Genomic DNA, 21,450 nt, shown 5'->3' on the forward strand with positions numbered 1-21,450 from the left:
CAATATAGTTTAGATCTCAGGCTGAAAACAACAGGATGCAGTGATGGACACCATGGTGCACTAAATATGGCAGAGGAATTGCCAATTCACATATTCATAGGAAAATTCTGCACAAGAAAATACAATAGAAAATCTAAAGGCTCAAAATAAAGCTGAAGAGAGACTCTCTGGGAAATTAAGACATTTAAAAGCACCTGGAGAAAATCAAAAGAAAAAAAAAATCACACACATACTGGCCCAGATAGGATGCATGTCCAGAAAAGACCTAAGAAGGACTTAAGCCTAAGCTGATCTTAAGCCTCAGAGGTATGCTAAATAGTGAGAATCTTCTACACAAGTCTGCAAAGATTGGAAGAGTTAGCTATTTTACAAATTTCTAATTTTAAGCAGACAATCATAACGCATATAAAAAAACAGGGAACAAAATAAATTCCCAAAAACTGTCCCTGACAAAACACACATATCAGACTTATTAAATTCTTACAAAGACCTTAATATGACTTAAATATGCTGAAAGATATCCCCAAAAATGAACAGTAAACTAAAGGAAATAAGAAAAACAATTTATAAATGAAACAAGAATATCAACAAAAAATAGAAATTATAAAAAGGATCAAACAAAGATATTGGAGCAGAAAAATAAAATAACCAAATTGAAAAATCCGTAAGATGGGTTCAACAAGAAACCTGAACAAAAAGAACAATCAGCAAAATTAAAGACAGGTCATTTGAAATAACCAATTCTGAGCAACAAAAACAAAAAAAAAAAAAAAATGAAGGAAGGAAAGTGAACAGAGATTAAGAAATGTATGGAATGCCATAAAATGGACCAATATGTGCATTAAGGGAGTCTCAGAAGAGGAAAAGTAGGAAAGTTATCTGAAGAAATAATGGTTGAACTTCCTAAATTTGAGGAAACAAGTGGATTTACCAATTAAAAAGAAGCTCTACAAATTCCAAAATGAGACTCACATTGAGAAACATTATAAACTATCAAAAGAAAAAAGAAAAGAGAATATTGAAAACCACAAGAGACAAGTGACTCATGACATACAAGGGATTTTCAATAAGATAATCAGCAGATATAACAGCAGAAACTTTGCAGGCCAGAAGGCAGTGGAATGATACATTTAAAGTGCTAAAATAATAATAATGATAATGATAATGATAATAATAATAATAATAATAAACCTGTCAACTGAGAATTCTACATTTAGTAAAACTGTCTGTGACAGTTAATTTTATGTATTAATTTGGCTAGGCCATGATACACTATCCTAAATGTTTCTGTGAAGATATAGCTTAGATAAGATTAACACTTAAACCAATAGACCTTGAGTAAATAGAAAAATAAAAAATATTACATAATAAAAGAGTCACTTCACCAAGAAGATAAAATAATTATAAACACACATGCATCGAACATCAGAGGCACAAAACATGTAATATAAACATTTAGAGACATGAAGGCAGTCATAAAATATTTCTATAATAATAGTAGACGCCTTCAATGCTTCACTTTCAATATAGGATAGAAGAATCAGAGAGAAGATCAATAAATAAACATAGGACTTGAACAACACTATATATCAATTCAATCTAGCAGACATACAAAACATTCAGCTAACAACAGCAGAATAATACATTCTTCTCAAGTGTACATGGAACATCATCCAGAATATGCAATATGTTTTAAAAATAAATCTTAATAATTTTAAAAATACTGAAATCAGACCAAGCATATTTTCCACTCACAAGGGAATAAAAGTAGAAACCAGCAGCATAAGAAAAGCTAGAAAATTAACAAAGATATGGAAATTAAACAGCATGCTCTTAAACAATCAATGAGTCAAAAAAGAAATCACAATGAAAATCATAAAATATCTTGAGACAAATGGAAAACACAATATTCTAAAACTTATGGGACATAGCAAAATCAGTGTTAAGAGGCAAACGTATGGCTGAAAATGATTATATTATAAAAGAGAAGGCCTCAAATTAATAACCTTATAATCATATAAAATTAAAAAATAAAAACTGAGCTCAAAGCTAGCAGAAGAAAGGAAATAATATTAGAGCAGAGAAATGAGTTATAAAAACAGTTGAGGAATTTAATAAAAATAAGATTTGGTTCTTCAAAAAGATAAATAATAATGATAAACTTTTATCTAGAAAGACTAGAAAAAAGGAGGAATAAATCTCAACTAAAATTAGAAATGAAAGAGGGGACATTAGTATAATTTTACGAAAAAATATTATGAGTACTATTAACAATTGTATGCAAATAAATTGAATAACTTAGATGAAATGGAGAAATTTCTAGAAACATACAACCTACCATCTGAATTAGGAAGAAAAAGTCTGAATAGATCTATAACTCATAAAGAAATTGAATCAGTCATCAGAAATTTCCCAACAAAAACTGTCAAAGACCAGATGGTTTCATTGATGAAGAATTTACAAATATTATTTTCAAGCTCTTCCAAAAAACTGAAGAAAAACAATACTTCCTACTCCTATGAAGCTACGTTATCCTGATATCAAAGCCAGGTAAAGAAACTAGGAAAAAAAAAAATGCAAGTATCCTTTATGAATATTGATGCAAAAATCCTCAACAAAATACTAGCAAACTCAAATAGCATAGTAAAGAGATTATATACACCAGGATCAAGTGGAAATTATTACTGGCATGCAAGAATTGTACAACATATGAAAATCAATCAATGCAATAATGTCCCTCTTAACTTCAGTTTCACTTTCCATGGTTTTAGTTACTTATTGTCAACCATGGTCCAAAATATTAAATGGACAATTCCAGAAATAAACAATTCATAAGTTTTAAATTGCTGGTTGTCTTGGAGTAGTGTGACAAAATGTTGCACCAATCCACCTGGGACATGAACCATCCCCTGATCCAGCGTATCCATGCTGTACATGCTGCCCATTCATTAGTAACTTAGTAGTTGTCTCAGTTATCAGACTGACTGTCATGGTATTGTAATGCTTATGTTCAAGTAACCCTTATTTTAATTAATAATGGTCTCAAAGCACAGAGCAGTGATGGCAATTTGGACATGCCAGAGAGAAGTCTTAAAGCTCTTCCTTTAAATAAAAGGTAAGTACAGTACAACAAGTTATTTCGTGAGAGTCACCACATTCACATAACTTTTATTACAGTATCTTATTATAATTATTCCATTTTAGTATTAGTTATTGTTAATCACTTATTGTGCCTAATTTATCAATTAAAGTTTATCATAGGTATAGATGTTATAGGAAAAAAAAGTTGTGTTCAGTACTATCCAAGGTTTCAAGCACCCACTCGGGTTCTTGAAACGTATCTCCCATGGAAAATGGGGGACTACTGTACCCATTAACAGAATTAAGTGAAAAAGAAAACCACGTGAACGTCAAATCAATGCAGATAAAAACTGACAAAATTCAACATACTCTGGTGATAAAAACACTCAAGAAACAAATAACAGAGGAAAACTACCTCAATATATAAAGGTTAAGTAAGAAAAACTCCACAGCTAACATCATATACAATGGTAAAACACTGAAAATTTTTCCTCTAATATCAGAAATAAAACAAGGATGCCCACTTTCACCAGTTGTATTTAATATAGTATTAGAAGTCCTAGCCAAAGCATTCAGTCAGGAAAAAGAATTAAAAGACATGCAAATTAAAAAGAAAGAATTAAAATTACCTCTGTTCATAGAGAACATGATCTTATACGTAAAAAGCCTTACAAATTACACATGCACACACATACACATCCCTTTTAGAATAGACAAATTCAACAAAGTTACAAGATTCAAAACCAACACACAAACATCATTTGTGTTTCTACACATTAACAATGAGGAATCCACAAAGGAAATTAAGAAAACAATTCCATTTACAATAGTTTTAAGAGGAATAAAATAGAGAATCAACTTAACTAAGGAGGTGAAAGACTTGCACACTGAAACATACAATATGCTGCTGAAAGAAATTAAAGATGACATGAATAAATGGAAAGACATCTGTGTTCATGGATTGGAAGATTTAACATAGCTAAGCTACTACTCAAAGTAATCTATAAATTCAGTGCAATTACTCTCAAAATGCCAATGGCATTTTTGCAGAAATAGAAAAATCTATCATAAAATTCATATGGAATTTCAAGGTACCCCAAGGAGCCAAAATAATCTTAAAAAAGAAAAAAAAAAAGTAGTTCCCATACCTCCTCATTTCAAAACTTACTGCAAAGCTATGGTAATCAAAAGTATGGTTCTGATATAAAGACAGATGTATAGATCAATGAAAAAGAGTAAAAGCCCAGAAATAAACTCCAGCATTTACGGTCAAATGATTTTCAACATGGGGATCAAGATCATTAAGTGGCAGAAAAGTAAGCCTTTTCAACAAACAGTGCTGGGAAAACTAGATTACACTTGCAAAAATGTGAAGCTGAGCCCTTACTTTATACCATATACAAAATTTAATCCCAAATAGATCAAAGGCCTAACCATAGGAGCTAAAATTATAAAACGCTTAGAAGAAATCATAGGGAAAAAGCTTTATGATATTGAATTTTGTAATGATTTCTTGAATATGACAATAAAAGTACATGTGACACAAGAAAGAATAAATAATCTGGTCTTCATCAAAACTAAAAACATCTGTGTACCAAACGACAGAATCGACAAAGAAGAAAATCTACAGAATGGGAGAAAATATTTGCACATCAAACATCTGATAAGAGATTGATATTAAGAATATATAAAGAAATTCTACTGCTCAACAACAAAAAACAAGCAATCCAATTAAGAAATGAGCAAAAGACTTGAACAGACATTTCTTCAAAGAAAATATACAAATGGCAATAAGAACAGGAAGAGATGCTCAACAAAATGCAAATCAAAACCACAATGAGATATGACTTCACATCCATTAGTTTGGCTATTAGAAAAAAAGAAAGGAAAGTATAAAACAAGTGTTGGTCTGAATGTGGAGAAAGTGGAACCCTTGGGCACTGAATTTAAAAATGCAGACAGGTACAGCTGCTGTGGAAAACAGTATGGTGGTCCCTCAAAAACATTAAAAATAACATTATATGACAGCAATTCCACCTCTGGGTATATATCCAAAACAACTGAAAGCAGGATCTCAAAGAGATATCTGCACATCTGTGTTCATAGCAAAACTATTCACAACAGCTAAACTGTGAAAGCAACCCAAGTGTCAAGCAAAAGATAGATAAACAAAATGTGGTATCTACATATATGAAATATTAGTCAACCTCAATAAGGAAAAAATTGTGACACAGAACAACATGGATGAACTTTACAGATATCATGCAAAGTGAAATAAGCCAGTCACAAAAGGACAAATATTGTATCATTTCACTTACATGAGATAGGTAATCGAATTCTAGAGACAGAAAGTAGAATGGTAGTTTTTCAGGGGTAGGGGAGGGGAGAATTTGACGTTATTGTTTAATGGGCACAGAGTTTCAGCTGAAGAAGATGATATGGTTCTACAGATGAATGGTTGTGGTGGTAACACAATAATATGAATGCAGTTAATGTACAGTTAAAAATTGTTAAAATGTTAAGTTTTGTGTTATATATACCAAATATATGTAGTATACATATATTAAATATATATAGTATGTGTATATATATATATATATTACTACAAAAAATAAAACAAGAGTGATATATAGAACTGAGGAATATTTTCAGATTGAAAAGCTACAATAAATTTAAGGGAAAGAAAATCCACCCTAGCAAACAAATATCTATGAGACAAATCACTGTGAAATTGCACAACATCTGCTATAAAGTGAAAACGCTAAAAGTTTCCAGTCAGAATAGAAAAACAATAAACAGACATTCATATACATCAAACTAAGCACTAAAAGGCAATGGACTTCTCAAAGCTAATGCTGGAAGCTAGAAGATAATAAAGCAATTCCAAAAAAAAATATTCTGAAAGAAGTGTTAGCATAAAGACATGTTTAAGCTTTCAAGGTTTTAAAAACTTTACCTCCCACGTATAACTACTCAATAAACTAATAAAGACACTGTATTAAATAAGAAAATAAACCAAAAAAGAAAAAGATATAGAATCTTGGAAATGAGAGTTCCAATATAGCATAGAGACAAGTAAATTCTGGGGATCACAACTGAAGAAATTATAGCTGTTAAGAGAAGATTTACAGGGCGAGCAGTCCTGAGTAAATCAGCAAAATGAAGTGCTCAAGCAGACATACTTTGAAAAAAAATACATATGTATATATGTGCTTGGGGATAGTGGTTTGATGGTATAAGATTTTCAAGCAAGTTTTCAAAATAATAGTATGAGAAAACAAATATATTCCTAATATATTGTGTAGCTCAGCTGTAATGTTTTCATAGTCATAATTAAAACATTAAATGTTAGTTAACCTCCAAATAGTGATAATATAATTCCACTGGGATATTAGAGGAGGGAAAAAGTATGTGTATTAGGTAAAATTTACAAAAAAAATTAAATCTCCATCATCACTGTGGAAATTTGTAGATAATATCTAAAATTACAAATTAATTTTAGTAAAATAAGCATGTTATTTGGAAATATAAAAGTACATAACATAAGAGTCAGTTAAAATTATTAAATGATATCACCTTGGAGCAGAGGAAGAATAAGTTGGGGTATGGAGCATGGCACTATTATTTTTTCTTCATTTCATTTTGGTTTATAAGCCTACGGGTTGAATATCCGGATAAAAATAAAATTATTTTGAAATAAAAGATGCAGAGCTTTATGAAGTATGTAAGTTCATGAAACTACTGGGGAACTGATGAAATAACAAACAAAGCTGCTGACATGTGAGACTCCAGCAGAGTTAGACCAGTCTGTAAACAAAGAGAAAATCACCAAGAGTCAAGATACCACCATGAGTTTTTAAGAGAGAAAGATTCAAATATTTAAAAATTAAAAGGCTAGAGGAAGGAGAAATAGAGTTGCTGTTCGAAGAGTATAAAGTTTCATTTACACAAGATGGAAAATTTCTGGAGATGTGCTGTACAACATGGTTCTTGTAGTTAATGATACTGGAGTGTAGACTTAACAATATGTTAGGTCTCATGTTAAATGTTCTTATCACGATAATTTTTAAAAGGCTTAAAGAAAGTATTGATAAAATTTATAAAACCTTCCAAAGATTTAAAAAAAATATTTTATGATTCTTCTGTGAAAGACAGAGGTAAATAAAAAGGTCATCTGATCATGACATAACTTCATCAGAAAAAGTTCTGCAAAAATAAAATAAAAACAAGTACACATTTGATAACCAAAATTTTATCAACAATAAGATAAAGCTTATTTTTATGTAACAAAATAATTGTGTTCAAAGCCTAAAGAAAATTTAATATCATTATTTAATTGAAATAATTCAATCCTATACTAGACAGATTCCTGAAAAAGGTACCATGCTGACATAGCTATGCAGTAACAAAGCTGCTAACCCATATTTCTCCTATTACAAACTTTTAATCAACATCAGGTCCTTGACATCCATGAAACAACTTTCTAGATATGTATATTTATAAAATGTTGAATGAGATATGGATATTTTATCTAGAATCCTCAACATGTATTTTATGGAGTCATATTTATAGTTCAAAATTAACATGCTCAAATTCTACTGGATTTAATTATCCTTCATCAAAATTTATTCATTAAATTTAAAAATTCATATAACCAACCTTTTTGAATCAGATGTCTTGATTTTTTTGATTTCTTGCCAATATTTTTTAATTTGTATAAAATAGATGAAATATATTTTCTCTGTTCACTAGAATTTTCTAAATCAACAGGAGAATGTAGATTCTGCGGAAACAAAATAAAAGCAATGGCACCAATGATAACATCTCTTATATATATTTCAGAGTTTTCAAAGAATTCTCACATGTGTTATATATACATCATGATGGATTTTCATTTTAAAAACAACAAAAACCTGTGAGATGGGCATAGTTAGGAAAAGATGAAAAGAGCTCCACTGTGTGTGACTCTGATAAACTGTTTTTCTATTGAGAGCTAATGATATATTTTGGACAATGTTCTAAGAGGTGTTAAGCAAAAGGGGTACCTGTCAGAGGGGTGCCATGACTAAAGAAACAAGGGGAAAGGAGAAATGAAAAATAATAAGAAGTGTTTAGTGTTACCCAGAACGGCTGAAGGAAGATTCAAAGTAAGAATGAAGGGACAAATTATTCCACAGAACACTAAAAGGTACATAGGAAAAGCAAAATGAAACCAGAATTATCACAAGTTTTACAAATGGATCGGATATGCGTGAAAATAAAAAGTACAATATTGAAATCAGCTTCATGGAGACTGGAGGCACTCTCAGATGTAAACTGGTTGGGAATATTTTAAAAATTAATACTGGGTTATATCTCTTTCTCTTCAAAGTCCATCCAGGACTTGTACAGAGGATCTACCAGGTCATCAGGAACTCAGGCTCTTAAAATTTATCATCTCTATCTTATTGCATTTACATGGCTTCCATACTCAAGATTTACTCATGGGTTAAGATAGCTACTAGAGCTCCAAACATCATGTGTGTATTACAGTTAGCAACATGGAGGAAAAGGTAAAATGAGAAAAGTGTCTTAAGAATCTTTCCCAGAGGTCCTTCCAATAACTTCTGTTTATATCTCATTAGCAATCCAGGCTACAAAGAAGAGTGTAAGAAATATAGCCTTTTGTGCTAGATACTTTGATGCCTGGAGTAAAATTGGGGGTCTGTTACCAAGAAAGAAGAAAGAGACAGATAGTAGGCAATCAAAAGTCTGCCATAGGAAAAAAATCAAAATCTTGTGGGCAGAATATGTTTGATATATATTTTGAAAAACCTTCCCAGGATATTAAGCTTTCCTCAATGAGAACCACTGGTCTAAATTCTTACTATTCACACAATGCAATATATATATGATGTACAATTGAATTGTACATTTGAGACATATATAATTTTATTAACTATCACCCCCAATAAATTTAATAAATAAATAAATAAAATAGCCAATTTAACAGAGAAACAAAACAAAAATAAAATAGATTCCTAAGACTCACAATTATATACATCTTCAGATAGTTCTGTTTGTTTTCATATATTTGTTTATGGAATACTTGTATAGTGCTTATCATTTGCAATTGTTTTAAAGTTCTTTACAGATATTAATTTATGTATTACTCATAACAACCATGCTCTTTCACCCTGGAAAATCCCATAGACATCTCATATCTAAGAGAACTGAAGTCATATCTTTCCTCCAAATCTATTAATATTTACTTCTCGTTTTGGTGAATTTGAGGAAAGAAAATTTACATAAACTCTCTAATACATGATAACTGATAGACTTCTGAAATAGAGAACTCATCATCATATTTCCCTTACTTTGGCCTGTCTACTTATACAAATCTTCTTTATTCTACAATTTAACAGACACTTGGATATGTGTCTTGCTCCCTTGTATTAGCAGTTTTCTGCACAAATTTCTATGCTACACAATAAATGTATATTTAACTAAATATCTTTGAGTTTCTTTTAAATTTTATAACTGTCAATCTCTAAGTTAGTTATTGAAAACAATCTTTCTTGTTTTTATACAGTAACTCATTTCACAAGAAAATTTTAATGCTTATGACGGGTACTAACTGGTGCTGGAGTAAATCTGTTAAATACTACTTTTTGTTAGAAAAACCAAATGAACTCGTATATTCTTTATAGTTAGAAAATCTCTTAAAGTTGCCAAGAATAATTATAATAATACACAGTATCAATGCACTATAAAAATATGACTTTAAGTAATGTTGCTTTATTTTCATCTGGGTTCAATTCTTTCCATTAAACAAAATATGACAAAAAAATGTAGACAACTGTTTTTCAACTAAATCTGAAAAAATCAATTTCAAATGCTTTTTCAACCTCAAATTTGCCCATCGGTCCTCTTCAAATTGCATCATCTTAACACTTCAAGTTACATCATCATTCTTGTATCTTATGTCTATGAATTTTGCTCTATTTTGATAATCTATCTCTACCTCCTAACAATGTAATTCATCATATGTTAAAAATCACCTCAAATTCTATTTCAATCACAGAAATAAATCCTTTCTTTCTTCTAGATCTCCCACTTGTATTCTACCCATGAAAATATAATAAAAACGGAATGTAAGAATTTGTTCGACAATTCTGTTCTACTAATATGTATTCTTTTACCTTCCCGTTAAAATAAAAAAATAAAAAGTATGTATCTATGGTAAATCTGAGTATCCAATCTCTATCACAAATAAATTTATAAAATCTTCAAATTTAAAAGTCCCTAAATTAAATAACTAGTTAGTTCCTTTCAGAAAGACTTTTAGTTTTCCCACTTACCCTTTATTGTACACCCACGTCATCATTTAAAATAATTTCTCTTTCCTTTGTCTGTATAAAAGAAGAATTTATAACAAGGGGCACATATGCAACAGTAAACCAAATCTATAGGAAGATGATCAGAGAATCTAAAGCCCTAAATGAACTAAGGCTTATACAAGCTACCAAGGTACAGAAAATGAGTGTTTCTGTCACATGTACTGCAAAAAGAAAAAGGAAAGATAAACCCACTTTTTGATTGGTCTTTTAAATCATGGAGAAGGAAAAGTTATCATAAACCTGGGAGTAATTTAATAAATATTTTGTTTTCAATAATAGTAAGTAAATTCTATTAACTAAAGTACCTTAAACTTAAACTCAGTCCTCAATAATTTCGGAAAACATTTTAAGGATTTTTGTTAGTGTCTAGAAAAGGAATAATCACCATTTTGCAGTATAAATTGACAACTGATTACATCAGGCATAACTTCATTTTTAACAGGGTCAAAATTAATTCAGGTTCAAATTTCAGCAATATTTGATAAATGCTTTTATTTATGAAAAGATATTATGATTAGGTGAAAATCAGAGATGTTGAGTCATCACATGGAAAAGAGTTAGGATTAATAAAATGATGTCAATCTGAAGGGAGGTCTCTAATATCATGTCGACCTGTCCTTAGCCCTACCCTGATCAATATTTATATGAATATTAGAATAAAAATATAAAGGAAATGCTTATCAAATTTTCACATGGGGTAGTAAAATAACGACATCAGTTAATGCCAGACAGAAATTCAAAATATTATCAATACTGGAGCAATGGGTCAAATTAAACAGACGAAGTTTAATAGGAAAAAATATTGTAGTTGGGCAAAATTCATTTTATCACTGCAATATACAATGTAATTCAAAAACCTGAGTGATAAGAGACTAAAATATTTAAGAGTAAATTAAGTAATTCACTGTGTGATGAGCTTATGCTATGTTATATAAAACAATTAATCTAGAAAGTGGAAAATGACAATCTTACCATATTCGTTTCTGATCAGAAACATAGCTGAAGCAATATATCAGGTTAGGGCAACATATTTTCAGATGATTATCAATAATCTGGAACATGAAAAGAAATCAGCCTACCTACTGAACTACTTTTAAGGTCTTATATAAATAAACCATGATTAAATTCAGAACAGAAAAGAAGTAACAGAGAGATTCAGCCTTCTCACCTCCAATTTCCATTTTCCTCATCTTGTAAAACAATATCATTCTCTTGTTCAAACTGTTAAAACTTAGAATATGTTCTCTATTTTATCTTTTTTCCTGAAACCTTTTATCTAATCACCAAATCTTGGTAATTCTATCCCTAAATTTATTTAAAATCTCTTCATTTCTATTTTCACTTTACTTCTCTAGTCTAAGCTAATTCATCCCTTCCAACAACAAATAGCCTCCTATTAAATTCTGCCTTCACCCTGGCTCTTGTAAGACATTTATATTTGTCAAAAGGTAAATCTGATCATGTTTCTCTTTAGCTTTAAATACCCTATTGGCTGTCCAAGATGTTCAGTCCTTACTATGAGCTACAAAGACAGTAAAATATGGACCTTGATCACACGAACTCATCTCATGCTACTCGACTTTGCTCATTCTACTCCTGTCACAGTGGATTTCATCCAATTCCTTGAACCCAACTCAAATAAAACAAGCTATTGCATGTGTCATGTCCTTATGCAAGCTACTCCCTCTGCCTAGTACACTCTCCTTCCTATATTTTGCATAACTAGCTTCTTATTCTTCAGGTCTTAACTTTATTATCTCGTCAGAAAAATATTCTGTGACAATCTTATAGAGAAATAGGTTCCTCCTACTATTCTCTATCTCAGCACCGAATTCATTTCATTCATAACGTTTATTACAGTTTTGTTTGTTTACCTGGGTTACAATGCATTTTGTTGTTGTTGTTGTTTTGTTATTATTTTTTTGTTATTATTTAATCTAGTCTAGGAGGGCAAAGACTGCTTCCCTTGTTCACTGGGTTCCAAGAATGGCCCCTGGCACTTAGAAGATACTTAATAATTATTTGTTAAATGTCGAATGAATAGTAGTACCAAAGAGAAGTACCAGAAGGATTAAATGGAAGTTTATGAACTTTGATTCAATATAATATAAAATGAAAGTTTTGGAGAGAGCCCAACAATCAGACCTAATTTTAAAAGAAAATCTCTAGCTTCTGTTTTTTACAAGACTTTTTTTTACTGAGTAACATCTTTCTACATTCCCTTCTTTTACTTTTGAAATCTTCCATACACTATAGTTACTCCAAAGCTTATCACTCAGCAGCTCTTTACAATTCTCACTTCCCCTTCTAAGTTCTTTATCACGTACATTGACTTAGAATCTCTGAATTTTTTAGCATTTTATCTACTTTACCATTGCTCAATATGCTCCACACACACACACACACACACACACACACACACACACACACACACACACACACACACAACACAGATATAACCATTTTGTAGGAATAATTATATCTTTACTCAGGCACATCTCTCTACTATTCTGTTGAGTCCACATTATGATAAGCCAGAGAATCAAAATAGTAATGAAAGAGCTCTTTTGATGGCATTTAGTGGAGAAGTTAAGAAAAAAACTCATCTATAATAGGTATAGAAGTGGGAGGAGACATGTGCATATTAATAAGCCTCATCTAAATATAAAAAAAATAATCAGACTGTACTGAAAATTAGAAGAAATTAACTGAGGAACTATGAGGCTTCCTGTATTGATAAAAGTACCTAGTTATCAAATATCAGATGAAATGATTGTACTAGATATCCCCTAAGAAATGTATCATTTAAAAATCAAGGAGTGGTGATGTAGGTAACACTTTCCTCTACTTTCTAGATCAGATAAAGTAAATATTTTATAGTAAACTTTCTGTCTTTGAAAATCAAGATTCATTTTCAACTCTTCATTATTTGAGTTTCCCAACTAGTTAGTGTTCTGAAGATTGTGATTTTGTTTTCACATTATGTAGTATGCAAATCAGAGCCCTTAACTTTAAAGAAAATTACAAGTCTTTGATCAAAGCAGATTGTTAACAAAATCTCGTTTTTGTATTGTCAATCTATTTCCTATACTACCTATACTATTCTATACCTGAACAAGTGTTTGCTTTGTCTATATTTCATATTGTTCATTGTAAGTAGGCATCATTTCAAGGATATCTCAAAAAGCTCTTTAGAGTCACAGCCAAGTCACCAGCTTTTTGGTATCTTATCCTACCCCATTTTGTTTTTGTTTGTTGTTTGATATTGTTATTTTTGTTCCCTTTCCTCTTCCCAACCAAGACATCATCTTTAAAAGTGGTAATCCAGATCTCGGTTTTCCATTTACTAGTCAAAGAGGTAACTTTGGGAATATGCTATAACCCAAACAAGAAGGGTTGCCCTTTTTTGTCTGCATGAAAACTGTTAGCTCTAGTATTTGGCTACACAACCTCTCATTAGTTCAGTGAAAAAAGCCTTCAACATAGGAGATGCTAATGTATAGTGATACATATATGGCAAGGGCCACCTTAACTCTGCTTTTAGGAATAAGCTCTGGTTAAACAAAAAGTCATGGACAGGGGCATGATATAAAATAAAGTTTTGCAAGAAAAAGTTACTCTTTAAGACATTTTCCTATAAGCAACTGGCAGGTTTAACTGCTACTTGAAAAATTACTACTACTATTTGATCTCGATCTGTCTTTATCTTAACAAAGAAGACTAGAATCAATAATATTCTTGATACATGAGGAAGAGAATTCAGAATTCAGAAAAAAAATGACTTGGATAAACAAATACGGGAGACACATAGTAGCTATAGAAAGAAATATGACATTTGTCTTCTATACAAAAAGTAGCCAAGGGAAATAAGTGTGCCTGAATATTACATTTTGTTGCAAATGTGCAGTTAAGAAACACATGCATTAGAGAAAGACATGCTCCTCCAGTTCAAGAATAGTTAACATCTACCGTCTGTCCTCACTATGATTAGAGATGCCTATGTGCAAATTACTGAGGCCCACTCTTTGTCTTCTATATTACAGTGGATACTTAGTAGTAGAAGTTGTCAAACCCAGTAAAAAGAGATGCTGCAAATTTCCAATGAGATATTAGGGTATGTTATAATTTCAAGTTTAGAGAACACAATGCTAGTTCATGGATAATAACTGATACTAGGTAAAGGACATGAGGAAATTTCAGAGTATACAGGATTGTTTCTTTGAAAATCTCTCCAGAAATGTATTGAATTATTTATGGTAATGCAATTCTATTCACAATGATATTTTTCCTAATACACTGATTACACTAATAGCCAACATAATATACAGTAGTAGTTGAGAAAAATTTCACATCTAGTTTACATAAAGATCACATTTTAAAAAGCGTGTAACTCCACATAATAAATATCATTTTGTTTTTAACTGTCAAAGCACTTATTCCATTCTACTTTACATCACAGTTAAGTACATTTCTCACCCCCTGAGGAAACCGTACTTTGAGGACTGGGACTATGATTTACTGATCTCGCTATCCCTACACCACAAATTTACAAAATTACGAGGAATTTGATTAGTTTATTCAAGTATGTACTGAGTGACAAGTATATCCATAGCACCATGCTAGGTATAGGCACAAAGTTATTATTTTGTGAATATAGAAATTCTATTTTTCTCAAGATATTTCATACTTTAATGACATATAGATGTGGAAAACATGAGAAGCAAGATAGACACTGAAAGTGAGAAAAACAAAGTAGAAAGCATAGGCTGAATGCTAAACACACTCCTGATAAAAATCTGTATTTTATTCAACCTCATTTATTACCTCAATTAGTTAAAATAATACTTTCCAATTAGTAAATCTAACCATTTTGAAATAAAAAAGACATAATATGTATTAGTTATATGACTTAATACTGTTCTAGTAATCCCCAGAAGAGACAAGTTAATATGGTAGTATAAAATTTAATGATGGGCAATGATAAAACTTTCTAGAGAAAAAAAAAAATCTTTTTTCTTAACAATAAAATATAAAGCTCAAGAAATTACACTTCAAAGTATATTTGAATGCTATCTATATTTGCAGGGGAGAAAAGAACAACGGATAGGGACTACCAACATTTTCCTGATATTTAGGTTGATACTCTATACCCTAAACACAAATCCAGCATTTTAGAGAGTTTCCATGTTTTAATTAAGGATTATAATCTGAGTAGGGTGTTATATCTATCATAAAGAAAACATCACAATAAAGCAACATAGTAGCCATGTACAAAATTGTAAAGCATATTATAACCAACATAAATATGTTTTGGAAATACATATTGCTAAACTATCATATTGACTCAATAATAATTACTTGGATAATATTTTCTAAAACTGAAGTTTTAGCCTCTCATAAATGATAGTAATATACTAATTTTTTTTGGTAGTTCAGAATATTTGTAAATGTTACTTTATATAAGCTTTTATTGCAATACTAAGGACTAAAATGACTATTTCAAATGCTGTACTGTATAATTATGCTCTTTCTCTCTAAATGCTACATATATCTCAATAACTAAAGATTATTTAATAGGTGGATTACATAATAGATGGATTATATGATATATATGCCTATATATGTATATATAGTATACATACACATATTTAGAATACACAGAGAGAGACAAACGCACACACACGCATGCACGCATGCACGCATGCACATACACACACACATAGGGGAGTGCCACCACTGATCCTGGTAGCCATTCTATAACTTCTACAGCCTAAGTACAAATCCAAGTCTGTGTGACTTCACAGTGTATTTGGTACAGCTTTCTTAGCAACCTGTGCCCTACTGTTTTTATTAGAAATATTTCAGCCACAGTCCGAACTCATTATTTACATGAAGTTTAATTTTCCTGTGGCTGGATAAAATGATTCAAAACTGTAGTTACCAAAACTTTCAAGGATACAGAGAGGCTTCTTTTAAGTTCTTAAGCTATTATAGTTCATATTGTCAGAATCCTCATATTATATTAAACAAAGACTTAAATATAAAGAAACGCCTGCAATTTACTATGTGTCTCTCTGGGTTTTCTCAGCAAAAATCCATGCTTAGATGGAATTAAAATTATCTTAAATAGACAAGAGAGCAGCCATGTGATTTAAGAGTTAATATTTTTCAAGGCATGGTGCCTAAGTTTGTTTTGAGAAAATTCAGTCCCATCAATTAATTGCTAGATGAGTTACAAAACAGAAATCTTTGTCATTCAAGGCTCACACCAATATTGAAATACATTGAAACAGCTACTCTCTCTTACCTTGAACAAAAAAAAATTCATTCTAAGTAAGTAGTAAAGAATGGTCATTTTATTGATTTGTTATCTTTCTTATTAGAAAAAGATGGATAGCTTGAAAAGTTTTGTATTAGCAGTCTTTCCAAAGTAATTTTTATGATGGTATGTTTCATTGGATTTAAATATGGTAATATTAGATTTCTTGTATAAGTAAATAATTTCATGAACATTTTTTATGCCATTTTCAAATTGTTAAAATATGCTGGCTTAGATGAATTACTAAGTGTATTTCTCTTTTCGACTATACACTTATCTTATGTGTACAGCTGATGTCCCTAGTGTCCAATGAGAGATAGGTTTTCATTCTGTTGTCCAGGGAATGATGTGCACAATTCCTTTTGACACTGATGAGAGGTGAATACATAAATCCAGCCCACTTCAGTGAAAATTGACCCATAATTTTGTTTTACCCTGAAGAAAAATACAGTAATAAAGTTTAAAGATGGAAAAAAATACAGTTAAACTCTTGAGGTGTTCCATTAGTTAATGACAGTCAGCAAACATTACATTTTGCTTTGAGGACAGTGAGCTCAAGATTTGCATTTAGGCGCTCATAAATTCTAATAACCATGGCTCTCTATATGATAGCAAGAAACCTAAAAAACACGAATGATAGGTTTTTCGCATTTCAGTGAACTCAAAAGTTAAAACTAAAAAAGAAAGTCACGCTTTTTACATATCTTCTATTCTCCACTAAGATGTTTCCTATGAAATGAGTACATGCATTTCTTATAACTATTTAGAGATTGAGAATATACACTATTTCCTACAAAAAGATTATGCACCAATTTCAAAAAGTATGGATCTTGTATAAAATTTTGCTTTCTCTGAAATAGTATGTTCAAGATTATATCAGCATTTCTAAGATATGGGGGAAAAAATTACTTGGCATAATAAGTCAGATCAACTGCCCCTCTACAAGTATCCTACATCTAAGAGTACCAATAAATAAATAAATAAATAAATAATTAAATAATTAAATAAATAAATAAATAGTAAGTAATAAATAATAAATGCTGCAAAAGGTTAAGGCTAGTCAGAAAAGCATTTTCATTTTTTTTAAATTACCAATTAAGTATCTACCATTTGTTAATTTACCTACATACTTTATTTTTAGTCTCTTTATATCATCAGCCTATTGAATTTCTGGAATAATGAGTTTATTATAATAACCACAGTATATAGTGACCCCTTTCTCTTCTCTATTTTTGAGGGTGTTCTAAGTTCTAGTGTAACAAAACTGGCAAGAATATCTATTTTATATACATATTACATAGTTCATAACTTTTAAGCTCCCTTTACACTTTATGCTTTACTTTAACTTGTATCTTATTTTTAGTCTATCTTTCAGTAATAACCTTAGTTCGTCCTGCCCACACACAAAAATCTCAATGATAAGCAGAATTTTTTAGCTATTCTTTTCATAGTAGTAGATTAATATTTTCAGAAAATATACTAAAATAACTCCATGAGTTACATAACTCAATATAAGTTGCATTTGGAACATACTAATTTAAAATGCAACAAACAGTATTTTATATCGGTAAATATTTGTTGAGTGCCTCCTATGTTCATATCACTGTACTAGGTAAAGGGTGGCAAAAACAAATAAAACATGGCCTGCCATAAACTGGCTTATACTCCTTTAGTAAATAAACATTCACATAAAACAGTTACCTTCAAAGGAAGTAGAATATAATTAAATAAATAAATTTAAATAGAAATGTATACCAGAAAATATTAGCAATAATGTCTCAATTAAATAGAGAAATTAATTTCCTCTAATATTAAAACAGAACAAATCTTTATTCTGGGTCACATCAGGGACTTTATCTTTTCACTTAATGCTGCAAACTGAATAAAAGAGAGAAACAAATAATGAGATCTAATTCTAGAAATAATCCCATTCTTATTTCTTTTTCAAATTTTTTCAACAATTAGTCATATATATTTTGCATTGTATGCTCACCGCCCATAGTTAGATTTCTTTCTGTCACCACATATTTGACCCCCTTATATCCCATCTTCCTCCCCTCTCCCCCACAACCATCTGGTAACCACTAATCTGTTATCCATGTCCATAAGTCTCTGTTTGTCATGTTTGTTTCTTGTTTTTAGTAATAATCTCATTCTTAAACAAAAAGAAGTAAAGATCAGATTCCAGGAGCATTTTGGCCTCAGCACCAAGAATTTAATTTGAGATGAATAAAGAAAGGCATTTTAGTGCCTACTCTGAGATGGAGTTGTTTGATGGCATAATTGTAGGAAAAAAGTAATCTGCTGGAATAGAGGTAAATTAGACAGAGGACATACAGCAATACTTTTATATTATATTAACCTTATCTAGGAAAAGAGACTTTGCTCTCAAATAATAAGCTGGCTGATGCACAGCAACCAAGATCAAATAGAGTTGACCTTAATTCTAATATGTACTCTCTATCACAATATGCTGCAATGGTTCTCTTCTGAAGGTAAAGCTGCTGGTAAGACATAATGCTCTATTTCTTTATCCATCCTTCCGCCCCTCTGGAGTTACTAAATCTCCAACATATGGAGTCTATTCTCCTTCCAACTCTCAGACCTCCGATAGGAGACAACATGCCTTACCAGACCAATACTTAGAGTTCCCAATTTACCTTTGCTTGTAGCCTAACACATAATCCTAGTAATTAGGTTTTTATCTCATTCTTAAACCTTCATTACTCTGCTATGCTTCTGCAATATTTCTCAGTTCTAACTTGATATCTTCCTTAAGCCATTTTCCAAGCCTCCGTTCTAGCAATCTAGTCTAGTCTTGTTCTTAAGACAGACCACATTAATAGCAGCTTGTTATCTCAACCTGACCCAGTTTCAATGTTGCTAAACTTTTCATACCCTTCTCCCATGTGTACGAATAAATAATTGTACAAATCGCACAAATGGTCAGTTGGTACTAGCCACGTGGACAGAGAATAGAGCTTACACTATTCATTGTATATGAAGCTACTTACCAGAGTGACCACCCTTGGCTAGTTTCTAGCACTATAAACATTCTGTTTCCTGCACTGCTTCAGTGGTCAAGTCCGAATTCTTTCCTAACCTAACCAATTTTGTTTTAATTGATATTCCATTTTTCTATAAATCTCAAGATGAAATGTATGTTGAAGTTCCAATTTGGCTGATATTCTAAAAACTGTAAAAATTATCAGAAAGTTGAGCTCATTGGAAAGCAGCTTGAAGAAACTAGGAACATGAATTAGGCAGGTGTAAAAAAGTAGATAATACCTTACTTACATAAGGAAAACAAGAGGTAGACAGGTAAGAATAAACAAGGGACTGAAGATAAAGGTGAAGAAACTGAATCAGCTGAAGCGTACTATTTATAAGAGAACAATGAGCAAAACAAAAACATTGAAAAGGTAAACTAAAACAAATTATAAAAGGCCCACAAATTAGTGAAATCTGTAGCCTCTATTATGCTCTTTCATCTAGACTCTGTATACCTTTCTACATACTCATGTCATTTGTCCATGACATTTCACTACTTAGAAAACTTTAGACTAATGGGTATAAGATTTCACTCTTTACTTTCTTCTTTATGTCATAAATTAAAAAATTAAATAATCATCCTAATATTTGGTTGCCCACTATCCTTTACAAAAGTTTAAATAACAAATGTAATTTGTTAATTCTAAGTAATTTTATAGGTATAACTGCACATATGGTATTAAAATGTATAAAGAGACTTTTTTCTTGCCAAAGTCACTTTAAGCACTCAAGTAAAAATTAATATGTCCATCAATGAACCTGTCCAACTTCAGTTTCCACAATTCCTCTTGTAAATTTCTTAGTATAGTTAGGATAATTTCCTTTCCATTCACACATGTGCCAAGCTAATTATCACCTCCACAGCTTTGTTCATGTAATTTTTTTTGAAGTTTTACTCTTGATCTTTCCTTTTTTGACATTCAATGTTTATAAATTCCACCATACATATGGTGCTTAATTATATAGACACATTGATCATTCATTATTCCATTACTTCATCTAAGCAAGAAATTCCTAAAGAACAAAAGATTCTACTCCTCTTGATTTTCCCAGTATGCTGAGGTGAAAAAAAGCACGAAAGTTAGAGTATAGACCTTGAAATTTAAAACCAAGTTTCAACAATCATATAAGAAAAATCTATATGAATTTTTATTAGTGGGATAAATCAGTGTTCTAAGGATGGGGAAATCATCAATTGTCTCTAAAGGCTTTGGATATTCTTTCCATTTGTCAACTTTCAGAAACTTCCTACACCAGATTTTTTATTAAATCATCAATCTTAAAATTTTAAAATGAACAAAAAAAATCCGTAAAATTATCAAAAATTTGGAGATAAATAGTACATCATTTGTACATGTGAGAGAAGTCTGTTTTCATGTTGGTTAATTTTGAATTTGAGTATTATAAATACAAATTTTAGAATAACATTTAAATCTGAAGCACAACAATAATCAAACTACATTATGAAGATTCTTAAGATATTGAGCTTTTTGTTTTCAGTACAATATTACTTAAATAACAAAAATTCTGCAATTACAAAGTGATTGTGAGGGTAGACATACAGAATAATGAAATATAAATTAGAGCTCAGCAATAAAATATGGTTAAATGAGTTCTGAC

General features: G+C 30.8%; 1 protein-coding gene across 2 annotated transcripts in view; it reads right to left on the minus strand.

The window, feature by feature from the left end:
* Positions 1-21,450, minus strand: part of LRRIQ3 (leucine rich repeats and IQ motif containing 3) — a 150,001-nt gene that overhangs the window by 58,558 nt on the left and 69,993 nt on the right. For both annotated transcript variants that reach the window (XM_016145057.2, XM_016145055.2), the window contains one exon: positions 7,741-7,864. In XM_016145057.2, the coding sequence (XP_016000543.2) occupies positions 7,741-7,864 (124 nt within the window). The remainder of the gene's footprint in view (positions 1-7,740; positions 7,865-21,450) is intronic.

Source organism: Rousettus aegyptiacus, unplaced genomic scaffold, assembly GCF_014176215.1.
Source record: "Rousettus aegyptiacus isolate mRouAeg1 unplaced genomic scaffold, mRouAeg1.p scaffold_m13_p_1, whole genome shotgun sequence".
Classification (NCBI taxonomy): domain Eukaryota; kingdom Metazoa; phylum Chordata; class Mammalia; order Chiroptera; family Pteropodidae; genus Rousettus; species Rousettus aegyptiacus.